General features: G+C 40.8%; 1 protein-coding gene across 1 annotated transcript in view; it reads right to left on the bottom strand.

Moving 5' to 3' along the window:
• Nucleotides 1-16,690, bottom strand: part of LOC135220448 (sorting nexin-17-like) — a 191,612-nt gene that overhangs the window by 32,082 nt on the left and 142,840 nt on the right. The window contains exon 10 of the mRNA XM_064257592.1: nucleotides 12,947-13,045. Coding sequence (XP_064113662.1) covers nucleotides 12,947-13,045 — 99 coding nt within the window. The remainder of the gene's footprint in view (nucleotides 1-12,946; nucleotides 13,046-16,690) is intronic.

The following is a 16,690-nucleotide window of genomic DNA, read 5'->3' on the forward strand; positions in this document are numbered from 1 at the left end:
GAATGTAAGGTCACCATTCTCCCTTGCACTAGTGGAAAAAAAGCTTGCAGACCTAGAAACATCACTCTTAATTCTTTTACATTGATGTGTGAACTTCTGAACTCCTCCAGCCAAGTTCCCAATACTTCCTTGTTCCCCAGATGAGCTCCCTAACCTAAGTTTGAGGCATCGGAATACAAGTCTAGGTCTGGATTCAATGGAAGAGACTTCTCTACTTGATGTCTTTCTTCTGATGACCACCATAGAATGTCCTTGATTTGCATCATTATCGGGAACACAAGAGTTTTGAGCAGTTTTCTTGCTCCAATTTGCTTTGAGAAAAAATTGAAGTGACCTCATGTGGAGTCTCCCTAGTTTCATAAACTTTTCAACTGAGGCTAGTGTTCCTAAGAGGCTCATCCATTGAGCCGCTGAGCATTCCTGAAGGGAAAGAAAACGTCTGATGCAAAGGAGACGAGTTTATCCTTTTGGGGAAGAGAAAACCTGAAAATTCCGAGCATCCAGAATCATTCATCATAGAATCCATTGACTGGGAATGATCTGAGATTTCTGTGTTCATGAAAATTCCTAGTTTCTCCGTAAGAAAGAGAGTTATACAGAGATCTTCTAAGCACTTGTCCATCAACTGAGCTCTGAGCAGCTAGTCGTCCAGATAAAAAGAGATGTTCACTTCTAACAGATAAAACCACTTCAGCAGTGGAACCAGTATGCGAGTAAAGACCTGTGGGGCAGTCGACAGGCTGAAGCATAGCGCCCAAAATTGGAGAACCTTTCCTTGAAAAACAAACTGTAGAAATTTTCTGGAATCCGGATGAATAGGGATGTGGAAATACACATCCTTCATGTCCAAGGACACCATACAGTCCCCTTGATGTATGGAGGACATGATCGAATGATTGGTCTCCAGCCCCCAAATGTTTTGGGGACCATGAAGAGTCTGTTGTAAAAGCCTTCCAAGATTTGATCTTCCGCTACTTCTACTACTCTCTTGCAAAGTAGTGACACTCTTGAGAGAGAGCTGCAAACTTTTCTCATTACGCTAAGTAGGCAGGTAATGTTATCGGCGAACTGACCAAAGGTGGGCCTTCTTTGATGGGAATGACATACCCCTGATGTAAAATCTTGACTACTCAAGGTTCTGCTCCTTTCAAACTCCATTCCCTCCAAAAAAGACCCAACCTGGCTCATACAGGCGCACGAAGGAAACGCTCCTCACTTCTTACTTGCTGTCTTGTAGGTTGTTTTCCTAATAGACCTGGTTGGAGGTCGTAGGTTAGTACAAGGTCTTTGTTGGTCTCTCTGTCTTGCTCCATGAAACTCTTGGGTTTGAAGAGGAGAGAAAGACCTATTGGTGTTAACTTGACACTCCCTAGAACGCTTCGATGATTCCGCCAACAGATCGTTGGTCGATTTCTTCTAAAGACAACAAAATCTGATGTACAATGGGGCATCCCTTAGTCGCGGATCAGCAGTTGCGGGATCAGTTGGCCACAGGTTTTTTCCTTTGACCACTTCTCAGTCTATATCGCTGGTATGAATTGCAGCATTGCGGGCTTGTCCGTGATGCGTATATGATGTTTATCGCTAGGCTAAGCCTAGGCCGTGGTCTGATAACCACCAACATACATGAAAAGACTCACATGATATAAACTGACATGAAAGGTAATAAAACCATTCTTTTCTTATATACTATTGGCATATCTTCATAATAAATATCCTATTCAAGGTATATGCATGACGTTTATCTGTAGGCTAAGCCTGGTCGCCTTGTGATAACCAAAAACATACATAAACAGATTCACATTATGATATCAACTGACAATAAAGGTAGTAAAACCATTCTTACCTTATATACTATTGGCATATTTTCATAATAAATTGCCTATTCAAGGAATAATTCCACATCAGTGAACTCAACTTATACTCTGAGTGGCCAACAACAAAATGTAAACATACATGGAGTTACGTTGATCTGTAACTTGCATTCAGAAATTTCAATAGTAATAGTGTAATAACGGTAGTAATAACATTTAGGATAACATTAATTTTTAATTCAAACCTCACTATTAATTTGGTAGTACGTGATATACTTCTCCAAACAGTGTAGTCATACAAACAATAATTATCGTAGATTATCATATTGTTGCTTGTGACTGGCGACAAAATGTAAATGTAATAAAACCATTTTTTACCTTGTATATTATTGGCATATCTTCATAATAAAATACTATCTTATATATATCATTGGCATATCTTCATAATAAAATGCCTATCCTATATATTATTGGCATATCATTATAATAAAAAGACTATTCAAGACAATACCCCTAGCAAGTCTGCTGCGACATCTATTGTCATCGCCGGGCCATATTCCACCTTTCTGGTTAATGCCCTTCCTCTGACGTGAGCATAACTTTGGCTGTAGAAAAAGTCGATTACCTAGCAGAGTCAATGAGGCCTGAGAAATCTCCCTGGGAGGAGGCAATGCTCCCAGGGAAGACGATTCTCCTGTGTCATAAAAACGATGATTCTTCTTAAGCTTGGCAGAAGGTATTTAGGTAGTGACAAGCTGTCTGAAGCAGGTTTCCTTATAAGGAAAGTTGAAGCTGGTGATGCTGGAGCCACAGGCAAGAAAAAACTAGGAACTTGTCCAGAAAGTACCTTAATGTCAAATAGGCAGACGAAAGACTTGAGTCCTGTTCCTCCTCTTCCTCGTCTGAAGAGATAGGTGATAACCCAGTTTCTTCTGCTTGCGAAGGGGTAGGAGCTTCCTGCAACAAAGACATGATGTCATCCAATTTTCATTTCAGGGGAGCAGGCGAAGCTGAAGAATATGACTGAGAGGGGGAAGAAACCACTCTTGGCTTGACTGGAGGGGAAAGCGGGCGCCTTGTAACTGATGTTGGTCATTTGGCTGAATGTGAGCATCGCATTGTAACTGGAGAATTATGACCAGGAGTTTGAGGTAAATCCAGGATAGGTTTGGATATAAAGACCAAAGAAACTCACTCTGAAGTATCTGTCCTACACCTGGCTGAAACATACTGTTACTCCATACCGGGAAGGATTCTGGACTGTCCCAAGAGGATTGGGACCGGGGGGCCAATGAAGCAGGTGGTGATACTGCGTAGATGCGCAGAGGTTGAGGACTAAAGACGTCCTCTTTCTTTTTGTTAGAAGAAGGAGACTTATCTACATCCTTGGACTGCCTGCTGAAGGGGCGCAACACGTCTTGAAATCTCTCACGATAACTCTTGTTGGGAGTCGAGCTGTCTGACTCTGATGACAGATCATGTACTCTGAATGAAACTCCTTTCCAGTGGTGCTCTGTCGACATCTGGGAATTGCCAGCAGATTTGACTGAGGGGGCGACTGCCCAGGGGCCAAACCCACTGGCCTCCCTTCAACCTCTGGTATGTCTTCTCCCTGGTGCGGGGGAGTGGGACAGTGACCTTCATCAAGGTGCACTGACAGGCCGCCAGACAGCCACCTCCTCTACACAATCACTATGCACTTCACCAACACTTTGATTGCCTTTTTCCATTAAGGCTTTAAGAGAAGCACCAAGTTCCATCACTGCACTTGCTAAAAATTCGAACTTCTTATCAAATTTTGACTCGATGCTAGTCATGGTGTTGGAATCGAGAGCAAGCGAACCTGGAATAGGAGTTAGTGATACAGGAGCAGGAGGAGAAACGATTGGAGAATCAACAGGAATTACAGGTGAAACAATCATGTTATCTTCAATCAATTTGGCAGTCTGAACATTATTTTCTGCCCAAACAGCTGCTTTCCTCTTTCTGTCCTAATCCATTTTGTCCTGATGAGACTAAAGATTTTTCATTTCTTGTCATCCTAATCATAACATTCAGCAAAAGTATTCTCTTTCTTGCAATCTTGGCCTCTACATTTACTACATCTGGTATGTGAATCATAGCAAGATTTTGCTAACCTGGTCTTACAACCATCTACACAAAACCTAACACTAGTTGTGCTAGAATCTGACACACTGAAAATGCACTAATGCAAAAAAACAACCCTGAGTGCTTCACCAAGAACTCCGAATTCATCAACACAATCCTTTGGAAAAAAAGGCTGCCTTAAACCACCGATGTTGACTGGGAGCCGGCAGGAAATGAATGGAAGCTCTCTGCCATGTTGTTACCTACATATACTCCCCAGTAGTGGGTGGGCCATTCTAACAACACCATAACTGGAATTAGCGCTAGCGAACATTTTCAATTGTTAGGCTGCCGTAGGTAGAAAGCTCTTAGCTATAAAATTACTGGATAAGTCCCATAAACAAAAATTATGATTTGTTCCCAGATGACATACAAACCCTCGGTCCTTTACATTAGGAAGACTCACCGATTACACCTGGGCTATTCCTCCTGGTCATAAGAGTGAGGAGGAATGCCCTGCCTCTGACAACTTGGTCTGAGTATAGGAGCTGCATGATCAAGAGTCAGACTTCTGGGCCTTTTCAAAATGAGTGAGGAATTGTAACTCATCCGAAAAAGGGCTGGGAAGAATATTTAGGGTCGGAGGCATTAATACAATGTTCTGGGAAGGGTTTGCATTATTGCTAGTCTCCTTCCTCCCCTTGCTAGAGGAAGGAGTGGGATTGCTTCTATGATTCTGATAAGAAAAATAGAAAGGAAGCTTGATGTGCAAGCTTACTGCATCAATCACCCGACCAGCAAGTGTAAGTTCTGAGTCCTATTCTCAACCTGAAGGAAGAGGAGTAGAAGGACGAAAAGGGGAAGGTGGAGAGGCCAGTCACTCTCGCATCCTTCTTACCTCTAGAATCGCACATCATTGGCAAGATGCAACTTGTCATCACAACCTGTGAGCATCCACCACTGGTCCAAGGAAAAGGTTCCAAGGACCTGTGGGCACACCCAAAGGAAGAAAGATATAAATGTGGTCGTAATGAGACCTCATCTATCTTCCGGTGCGACATACTCTTCAGAGTGATGAAATGTACACAGCCACTGGACGTATCCAACTCCAGAGAAGTCTCTCATGATCTCGTAAGACTCGGAGAAAGACGTGTCATTAGACACTTCTGCATTGCCAGTTTGCAGTGGATAAAGGCATTGACACTCAATGAAGGGTGTCGATCCTTCATAGGTACAGCAACACACCAATAGGACAAAGTAATGACTGATCTGGATCAACCAATACAAAGTCCACAGCGCAGGAGATCATGAAGGATTCGGACTCGCCAACAGAAGCCGAATGATTGCTCTGCTGCACATCCGAGATGTAGTCACAATGACACCTGCCCTTTGAAGGGTGATGCTGAGAAGAACCATACAAATTGCCTATCTTGTTTGCCAATGATATTTAGACACAAGATGATGATTCTTGCAAAGCATGTGCAAATTAGGCAAGAGTCAAAAGCCTTCTAGAGACCGAGGTCCCTGTGATGGCAAGATGGCAGTTGCATCTCAACACAGGAGAAACAATACTATAGTACTTAGTGAATGACTAAGGTGAATGTGGACCTACAGCTTCACAATTGAATTGAGAGAAGTACTCTCTCAAGATTCTGATCATAGAAAAAGTCCCGTTGATGATAACAACCAGTGAAGACGACTCTAATCCCTAGTGTTTTATAGAATACTGAAAAAGTTATTCTGCTATTTCATTGCTGCTTGCGAGAAAGTTGGAGCTGTACTGCCTGAAGAACTGCTTCTTGTGGGTTAGATCAGGGAGCAATTTTCTATTTACTTTGGAAGCAGAACTAATCAGGCAGGGAACAGGGGAAGTCTTCCATTATTCATTTTCAATTCAGGGTGAACAAAGAATAATTGAACGCCTTACGAATTAGAGAACGTACATTAAAAGACAAAACTCAAATTGTTTGAAGAAAATCATTCTGCATCATCGCAACAGCTGATGGGGCAGGTGCGATGGAACAGAAGGCTAGGCTATACACTTCTATTATACTGCAGGGTAAACAGAAAGATGATAACAAGTCTAATGAGATATATCTGTCTGACAATTCTCGCAACGGCAAATGTGGAGCACGAGACATGGGCCTTATGAGAGAATTCCAAGCCAAACAAAGACCTAAGTCTGTGACTGCTGGGCAGAGAGATTTGAATTGGTAGTTAATCCTCGACAGAGGAGAAACAATACTAAAATGAACAGAATCTCCGAGAGAGGGCAGTACCCAGAGTATACAGTCCCCGGGTTAGGACATGGGTTCCGTTTTTGAGACTCGTTGTAACCCGATAATCGTCGTAAGCCAGGACATCATAAAAAACCCTAAGAAAACCTTACTTTTAATGCTTTGGGTGCATTGGAAACTATGTAAACTGCATTCTTATTGCATTTTTCATAAAAAAAAACTTCAAATATTGATTATTTTGCATTTTTGGTGTCATATTTCTTCTACCAGATGAGCGTTGTAGGCGTCGCAACCCTGGAACATGCGCCGTAACCCTGGAAATAATTTCTGATGAATATAATTGAAAAGCGCCTTAACCTCGGAACATCGTAAGCCGAACCTGTCGTAACCCAGGGACTGCCTACCCTTACCACTCTCTCTACTCCTTATACTGAGTTGCCTGGTAGTGCATTCCATGATGTAATGCGTTCGGCTAGAACCATTGAGTGCAAAAAAGATACACTCAAGCATCTGCATTTTAACCAAAATGGGAGGGAAGAAAACCTTTTTGTTCATTGATAATGCAAATGCTGTGTTGGGAAACAATACCACGAGTTATCTCAAAATCAAAACCAGAAACTCTTGGGAGGCCCAAAAGGCTGTCCTGAATTTCAGGTTAATTAAGAGAAGGTACTATTTGTCTCGGTCACATACCAGAAGAATTAACTTATAGATATGTGCCTATTACTCGGACGATGCAACTGATAACAGAAGCATATCGTGAGAGAAATATACTAGTACGTATATTCATAGGTTCCTGCACATTGCACTCCAGCCTAAATTATCTTCATTCAAGCAGACCTCCTTCATTCTCTAATGAAGAGAGCGAAGGTGAAGTTGTCTCGGAGGGAGACTTCTACGGTGATAAGAGGATACCAAAGACAACTAGTTCAAGCCGAACTGGTTGTCCCCAAAACAGTAGCACTGGAGAGGCGTTCAAACCTCTCGGTGCTATTCCATACTGAACAGATTGACATATGTTCGGTAGGATCCTAAGATTGAACCAAAAACAGTCTCTCAGATTCGAGCTCTGTTAAACAAAGCATTCATTTCCTACAACTGTTTCATTCGTGCAAACACGAGCAAAAGTTGACAGGAGTTAAAGGGAGTAAAAGCTGGCAAGAACTTGCCACGTCTTGCTACACACCTATCTTCTCCGTGATCGAACCTCATGAAGAGGACTACACAGAGGACCTCCTCCTATTTCCTTCAGATGCCTTGTCCCGAGGAACAGCAACATTGATCTTGGAACCTGAAGAATGGCCATTCATGGCTTTCACAGGTGGGTCCGAGCCACCAACACAGCTCGGACCCTTCTCTCGCCCTGTGCCACTATAATGATGGAGAGAAGTCTACCTATCACTGACTGTGGATGTATGACCCCCTTGGAGGTTGTACAAGAGTATCTGATGCAGTCCTGGTTCCATGGCAGTGCCCTTGGACCCAGAGACAGGAGATTGAACCTGGGTTCAAACTCCTGGGGCTCCCAAGACACTATAGTATTTTGGGGATAGCGTCCAGGTTCCCACTCTGGAAGGAGCAGGTGAGCCAATGAGACAGCCAATTGCTCCCTCCCCAGGGAAAGGATGCAAGTCCTTCTAAGTCTTGAGATGAGACTTCTAAGGGGGCAGAGAATTACCTTCCTCTTCGTAGGCCGCGGAAGCCTTAGAAGAGGGAGGTTAGGAGACGTCAGATGATGAAGACTAAAGATGATGACCCCCATGAAAAACTCGCTGCAACCCGGGGAGAGAGGGTACTATGTCATGGCAAGAGCCAAGCACTTTGCTTGGCGAAACTGTCTGGTTGAGTAAGCTGAGCAGATCACCACTCCATAATTATGAGTGGTAATCATCAACGAAGAACTATCACTTCTTCCCAATTAACTGTTCTCCATCGAGGCCAAAGCTCCAAGAAAAAGAATAAAATGGGATTCTGTGTTTGTTAACCTACCGGACCCTAAGGTCCAGGACATGAAGATGGTACTTGACCATTCACCTAGAAGGTATTGCATGCAGTTCCAAGCTCTGCATAACTCCAAACCAGACTGAAGAGCAAACTCATCTGTACTGGTAAAGGCTTGTCTCACTATCCAAGTACTTGCGGTAGTGAGCGCTCGGCGAGCCCTAGAATTCTTAAGAATTCCCACACTCGGTGAGAAAACCCGACTCTTGTAAGACAATAATTGTGCAAGCCTTGTCTCACCCTGGTATTTGGCAATATGATGAAGCCAAGCACTAGGCGAGCTCCAGCCAAACCAAGGAATCCAGGCGCTCAGCAAGACTCACAATTATATTGTAATAATTATCGGGAATGCCATTAAATTCCAAGGAATTTAATGGCTTAGCGAGACTCCCAATTTTTGTAATAACAGTTGCCAGGGATGTCTCTCTCGCCTGAGTGTTTGAAAATTATAGAAAACCATAACACTCTGAGAATGCCAGAAATTCTAAGGAATTTGAGCATTCAGTGAGATTCCTGGGTATTGTAGTAACAATTATCTTGAATTCTCATCTCACCTGAGTTTTTGCAGATCACAGAACACTAAAATACTCAAGAGTGCTAGAAATTAAAAGAATTTAAGCGCTCAGCGAAACCCCAAATTTCGTCAAACGATCATTGGGGTGGGGCCCCTCCTTGACTCCTGTCGAAATCGCGGAGGAACGGGCATAAAAACCAGTCCTAAATGCGAGTACAATTGAACAGAATATACACTCGAGACTCCCAAAAAGCAAGAACTCATAGGGGACTGTGAACTGAAATCCATCCAAAGGACAGAAAAAGCCAGGGAGAACATAGTCTCCAAATTTGACAGAAGATCCATCCTCAACAACGTGGATGTATGTCCAGTGGGACCCTAAGATCCTTCCAGGACAGTAGTCCCCCGATGCCGAATCCTACGGAGAGCACTCTGCAGGGTCCCTCCTATTTTCCCAAGAGGAGCGAGAATCTGAGTGAATACCTGATGTAAGGGGACATGGAAGTATGCATACTTCATGTCGAGAGACACCATCCAGTCGCCCGGTTGGAGGGCTGACATCACAGATTGACTGGTTTCCATTGGAAATTTCATCTTCAGTACGAAGAGACTTAAAACGCTTGCATCCAATACGGGCCTCCAGCTCCCCGATGCCTTGGAGACTACAAGAAGCCTGTTGTAGAATCCTGGGGAGTTTCTGTTGGGTATTTTCTCTATGGCTTTCTTGATGATGAGTGCTTCCACTGCTTCGCCTAATGGCAAAGCTCTTGCTGACCCTGTCGAGTGTGCTGTCAAGCACATGGGAGTACATGACAGCGGCGGATCTTGTATGAAGGGGATCGCATATCCTTCTTGAAGCACCTGCACAACCCACAGCTCTGCTCCTCTCCTACTCCATTCTTCCCAGAAGTAGTAGAGTCTCACCCCTATGGGTGCGTGAAGGATTTCCTGCTCACCTGTCTGCTGGTTTAAAGGGAGGTTTCTCGGCAGACTTTGCTGTCGCACGCAGGTTATTTCTCGGTCTTTGCTGCCACCTCGATTTACTTCCTTGAAAGGGATGTTTTTGAAGAGGCGAAGTTTAAGCTCCCGTAGCGGGGGGTTCTTTTGGTCGTCTCGCTGATTGGTATAGAAGGTCATTGGTTGACTTCTTTTTGAGGTTTGACAGCACCTACTGAATGGTCTCCTCTGGGAACAGGTGAGACTTGCACAGGGGAGAGAACATCAATGCCGATTTCTGTTTCGTAGTCACTCCTCAAGATGTAAAAGAGCACCACCGTGAAGAGAGCGGCTAACTCACATTAACCATCTCACACTGCCCTGTCCACGCACGACAAAACACTGAGCCAGTCCGATGAAAACTCCTCATCCAGGGATTGGCAATCCTCTATCTTTCTGGCTAAAGCTGCTATCGTCCAGTCTAGAAAGCTAATGCCTTTGATCACCTTAAATAAGTTCTTCACCAGGTGATCAAAACCGGACAAGGAGAACAACATTTTCACAGCCAAAAATGCCTCTTCTGTGCTAATCCACAAGACCAGAAAAGTTGCCTTGAGAGGAGGCAGATACTCCCAAGGAAGGAACTTCTCCAGTCGCGTAGAACCTGTAGGTCGTATTTAGGAGCTCTGAAGGGGTGTAGGCGAAAAATGCCTTACCTGACTCTCTCTCTTCTTAGCAAGCCACTCTTCTGCTTCTTTAAAGGCTTTCTTAGACGTCTGGGAAAGAACCAGTTTCAGTAATCCCGAAGGAGCTGACTTCCTATCCTTCACAAACATAGAAGGTGGAGAAGAAGGTGAAAGTGGCTCAAAGAAGTCCAGGTAAGTCAGCAACTAAAACTTCAACCAGCTCGAGTATGCTGAAGAAGCTTTAGACTCCTGCTCTTGTGCTTTTTCTTCTGAAAGGACTGATGAACCACCATCCTCTTCCTCTGACTGGTTTGTTGCTTTCTTTAAAAAAACCATTAGCTCTTGAAGTTGCCTCTTAAAAGGGCCAAATGGAGAATCATCTATCTACGTCCTGGTCTTTGTATCATCTGAAGTTGAAGCAGAAGTTGCAGCTATCAAATGGCTCTTCTTTGAAGACGAGCAACTAAGAGGCGAAGTGAAGCGAGTCGAAGGAGGCGAACGAGTCAAAACTCCTTTTGAAGTACAACAAGGGGAGTCGACTGCATGAGCGAGTGAACACTGTTCAGTATGTGAGCACCTTGTCGTCAGTCGAACCAGAATTCTCTTGAGAAGACTGGTGATTCTCCCGAAATTATTGGGCAGGCGCAAAACTGCAGGAAGGCTGTGGGCTCCAGTTTTCCCTAAACTTCTTAACTGGAGGAGGTGTAATGCCCGCATAAGTGGCATGCCTCTTCAAAGGACATGACACTGAATCACTCCACACCTGTCGCCTCTGCACTGGCGACTGCACATCCGAATCTGACAAAAACTGCAATTCGCTGATGACTACACCTTTCCAGTGGCGTTTAGTTGGCACTCGCAAGTCGACAGAATCAACAGAGTTGGCAACTGCCTGTGGGCAAACACCCCCAGTCTCTCTTCAACCTCCGGTATGTCTTCTCCCAGGTGCGGGGGAGCGGGACAGTGACCTTTGTCTAGGAGAAATGGGGTGACGGACAGCCACCTCCTCGGATGCAACACTGATACTTGGCCCAACAATGGCCTTCTCACTCGATTTTTCTACGAAAGCACAAAATGACATTCCTAAGTCCATTACAGATTTTGCCAAAATCTCAACTTCTTGTCCATTTTGGACTCTAAATTGGAAATGGTGTTGGGATTGGAAACATGGGATACCTGGTCTGGAGTGATTGGTAACGAAGTTGGAGGACTATCAATAGGCGAGATATTAGACAACAGAGGAGAGGAAAGGGCAGGCATGTTCGCCTCTAAAGGCAAAGGAGCTGTTCCTACCCTAGATTTCCTGCTAGCTCTAAAAGCTGCTTTCCTCTTCCTATCCTAGTTCATTTTATCTCAATGAGCCTGAAAAGTCTTCCACCCTTGCTCATCTAAACCCCGGCACTCCTCACAAGTTAAATCCTTGTTCAGCATTGACCCCTACACTTAATGCACTTGGAGTGCAGATCGTAACACAGTTTAGTTAATCTAGTTTTGTAGCCACTGCTGCAAAACCTAACGGAAGATGAACTGGCGTCTGACATCGTAGCTAACTCACTAATGACAAGCTAACTAGGCAGCTAACTGGCAAAAAACAACCAAGAAAAAGTACTTCACCAAAAAGATACAAATCCAATATGGTGACAAAAATTGACTGCAAGAAAACCACAGATGTTACTCTGTGGCCAGCAGAAATGAATTAACAGTAAGCTAAGCAGTAACGGGTATTCCCGAAAGTGGGCAGGACCTGTATCACCTACACGAATGATGGCAGCGCCGCTGCCGCCAGGGAATTTGAATTTTTTGACTGCCAGGTAAGAAAGGTTATAGCTATGTAATTGTTTGGTAAGTCACTTATGTGAAATCATGAAATTGGTGCCATGTGGCCCAGAATTAGGCTGCAAAGGCCATTCAGCACCACAGAACTGAGGAACCTGGAGTGCATGAGTGTTGGTACTACAGTCTGCCACTGATCTTACCATTTTGCAACAGTGGGCAGTGCTTGTGATTTCTTGGTTCATAGGATACAATATAAATATGTAATGGGTTTGTTGTGGAACAAACTACCACTTGAAATATTTAAGACCTACTGAAATTAAAATCCCAACAAATTAGCATTCTCATAAGTTCAAAATTAAAATCTAAAAACTAGCTGAAAACTTATCTTTATATAAATACGGGAAAAGCAAATACAGTATACGTACATAAATTATTGATAAGTTTTTTCCTGGTTTTATTTACAGAAAATAAACTTGACCTCTGTCATCCAGAGTTACTTTTGAAAAACAGTAACCATACTAAAATAAATCAAGAGCAAAATTTAATGTCAGTAAATATGATTCAAATTATCTACAGCAAAGTTGCAGATGCAACTTTTACCAAATCATTGAAAATTCAATGAAATATGAAGTTGCAATGACACATCACATATAAATATTTACTATTAAAAGTAGTAAAAAGCTGGACGAGGCAGCTTCTATTGTTAAATCAGCAACTGCACTAGCATACCACAAGCACAAACATATCCTGCTTTTCATGATTTCATTCCTATGCACAATAAAAAAAGTCTAACATTGCAGTGAAAATCTCTGCTTACTGAAGGACAAACATTCACAAAGAAAAAGAAGAAAAAATTCTGCCTCGGCCCCTCTAAAAAGAATATTATAAACTTACAGTTGGCAAACTTTCACCAGTATGATTCAAAGTGACTTGCATACTGCTACCATCTCGTCTCATATATGACAGACTTCCCTTCCGAACACGATCACTTGGCTGGAAGAAAAGAAATTCAATAAATCAAATTTAAGGTAAACTGTTCTCAAGAATAATACAATGCATATACATATGATATATGAAGCCTAAATGAAGAATAAAAGTTTTAATAAAATAGCAATATAAAGCAAATGACTTAGAAATGTATATGAAATTAGTTACTTAATCAAGTATGGACTTCCAAAAGTGAAAAAGAAAATTATTGCTACCGTACATATATTAAAATTATGCATATAATACAAACAAGAAATTGGGAAATTTAAGCTACACTGAAACAAAATGATTAAAGGAAAATATACTCAGGGATAAGAAACAATTCTGAACATAAGATAAAATAATTGCTAAACCTTACCAACTCACAAGTTTAAATTTTCAAATAATCTTTATGGTTTAATCATGCAAACTTCTTAAATTTTTTCAAGCTTTAAGAATTAGTTAGGCAAAAAAAACTAGGTGATGAACAACTGATAATATCTGGTAACTAATATTACCAAGTACAGGCAGTCCCCGCTTATTGGCGGCATCAGTTACTGGTGTTTCAGTTTCACAATGCTTGGCTAACGACATTGTTAACAATATGTTCTATGCCAGTAAGCGATTTTCAGGGCCAGTAAGCATTTTATCAGCGTTGGTAAGCAAATTATCAGCATCAGTAAGTGATTTTTTGGTCCCAATAAGCAGTTTATTGGTGACGTCAGTAAGTGGTTATCAGTGCCGATCTGCGCTTACAGCATTGTACATGCCATTTATTATCATAATTATTGTGACATTCTGGTTAACAACAATTTTCGGTTATCAGCGTTCGGCTGGGAATGGAACCCTCACCATTAACCGAGCACTGCCTGTAGCTGGAATAAAAGTTGAAATGAGTGGCATGTTGGTTAAGCAATGAGGAAGTCACCCAACTTGGACTTGCAAAAACTTTCAGTACTTGGTTAACTGTCCCAAAGAGTCTTTAAATCTAAGAGGATATGTAATTTTCATGAACAAACATCACAACTCCTAAATGATGATTTTACAACAGTACCTACTTAGGATATAACTAAATTAATTTGACAGAATCATGATGATATGCTACTTTAACAGAATTAAGATATTGTCATAATAATACAGGTAGACAATCCTTTATCCAAAATCCTTGGGGCCAGATGTGTTTCAGTTTTTTAAATTTTTCAGATTTCAGAACTGTGGGGTCAGGAGCATAATCAAACTTCACTACTGCAACAAAAGCATATTATTCTAAAAATATTTTCCTATTTTTTTCATTAAAGTTATTCATTCATTATAGTTTATTATTACATTTATAGTACATATTTATTTGTATATATACTGTTAAATAAAAGTGATATAACATATAAGACAGTCCCCGGTTATCGGCAGCCTTGGTTTTGGTTATTGGTGATCCGGTTTTATGGCGCTTGTTTAGCAACAAAAATTGATAATTTTTGGGGACGAATGTCCCAATTTCCTCTTACTGGTGCCAATAATCAGGTATTGGTGCCGATACATATCTAACAGAAGTGCCAATATCCGGTTATTGGCATCGATAAGCACCAAAAATTATCAATTTTCAGTTATCGACGATTTTCACTTATCGTCATGCTGTCGGAGGGAAGCCCCACCAATAACCAGGGACTGCCTGTAATTAAGATCACCAATAATAAAATAATGGAACAATTAAGACCATGTATTCACTAACATATTACTTTCAACAACAAAATTTTGTAAAAAGCAGAAATATAAATGTGTACGGTACATATCATAATAATTGTAAATCAAGCTATGAATTTTAATGATAAGTAAGGATATATATAATACAGTTCATCATACTGATCTTGGAGAGGGTTGTTTTTTATTGTCACTGACATCATCAGCAGCTTGCATTTGTAGTGTTCCCTCCGCATTCGCTGAGGATGCATACCAGAACCCCCCCCCAATTAGGTAGAACCCGCAAATACAGTGGGGTCCCTGTATTTGCAGATTTCTCTCTGGACCGCATCTATCCATTAATCACGGGAAATTCGCCTATTCACAGCATTTTTCTACGAGAAATATCCATTAATTCCTGTTTTTTTTTCTTATCAATTTCATCATAAAATGCATTTTTTTGTGATAAATTTATTAAAAACCAAGTACAGTCACCTCTCAATTAACACATGTTTAATTAACAAATTTTCGATTTAACATGAGCTAGAAAATATTTTAAAATGTTTAAAAAATGCGAACATTTTGATTTAACGCGAATTGGCACCTGAACGTTGTTTTCAAATGTATATTGAAAATAGTCTTCCGTGTGCCTAGGCGTCTCGGAGTGAGCGCGGAAGCGGAAAAAATATTTGTTTCAAAAAATCACAACGCACTTAGTTTTCAAGATTAAGAGTTCATTTTTGGCTCCTTTTTTTATCATTGCCTGAAGTTTAGTATGCAACCATCAGAAATTAAAAAAATTATCATTATCATATATAAATAATGCGATATATGATAGCGCAAAAACGAAATTTCATATATAATTGTATTCAAATCACGCTATGTGCAAAACGGTTAAAGGTAACGAGTTAATTTTTTTTCGTTGTAATGTACACTAAATTGCAATTATTTTGGTATATAATACATTGTAAAACGATAAAAGCAACACAGAGAAAATATTATCACAAAATAATGCATGAATTCGTAACGCGCGGACGTAAACAAATATTTTTTTCAAAAATTCACCATAAATCTAAATATTGTCCTAGAGACTTCCAATTTCTTTCAAAATGAAGAAAAATGATTGAATATTACTATACTGTAAGAGTATTAGCTTACAATTGCAGTTTTCGATCATATCTGACGAGTTAAAGTTGACCAAATGTCAAATTTTTTTATATATTTTTTTATATGCAATTATTTCGGAAATTAGAAAAGCTACAACCTTTAAATATTTTTCGTTTTATTCTACATGAAATTGCGCATATTTTCATATATAAAACTCTATGAAATGCCTAATATGAAATGGAGCAAATATTCCAAGAATGCGACGTATGCATTTCGGAGATTTGTGGCGGAGAATCCGCGCGCGGAGGGAAGGGAAGTTTTTTTTTTAAATTCACCAAAAATCTAAATATTGTGCTAGAGACTTCGAATTTGTGTCAAGATGAAGATAAATGACTGGATATTACTAGACTGTAAGAATTTTAGCTTACAATTGCGTTTTTTGACCATTTCGGTGGAGTCAAATTTGACCAAACGAGGTTTTTCTTCTATTTATCGTGATTTATATGCAAATATTTCGAAAATGAGAAAAGCTACAACCTTCAATTATTTTTATGTTGTATTCTTCATGAAATTGCGCACATTTTAATATATAAAACTTTATGTAACGGCTAATTTAAAATGGTGCAATCATTACCACAATCGCACGTATGATTTTTTCGGAAGAGTTAACGCACGGATGTAAAGAAAATGTTATTTTTTTCATAAATTCACCATAACTCAAAATATTGTGCTAGAGACTTCCAATTTGTTGCAAAATGAAGGTAAATGATTGAATATTACTAGAATGTAAGATTTTTAGCTTACAACTGCGTTTTTCGACCATTTCAGTAGAGTCAAAGTTGACCGAAGGTTGAAAATTTGTCACTTATCATTTTTTATATGAAAATATTT

The sequence above is a fragment of the Macrobrachium nipponense genome, chromosome 20, assembly GCF_015104395.2.
Source record: "Macrobrachium nipponense isolate FS-2020 chromosome 20, ASM1510439v2, whole genome shotgun sequence".
NCBI lineage: Eukaryota > Metazoa > Arthropoda > Malacostraca > Decapoda > Palaemonidae > Macrobrachium > Macrobrachium nipponense.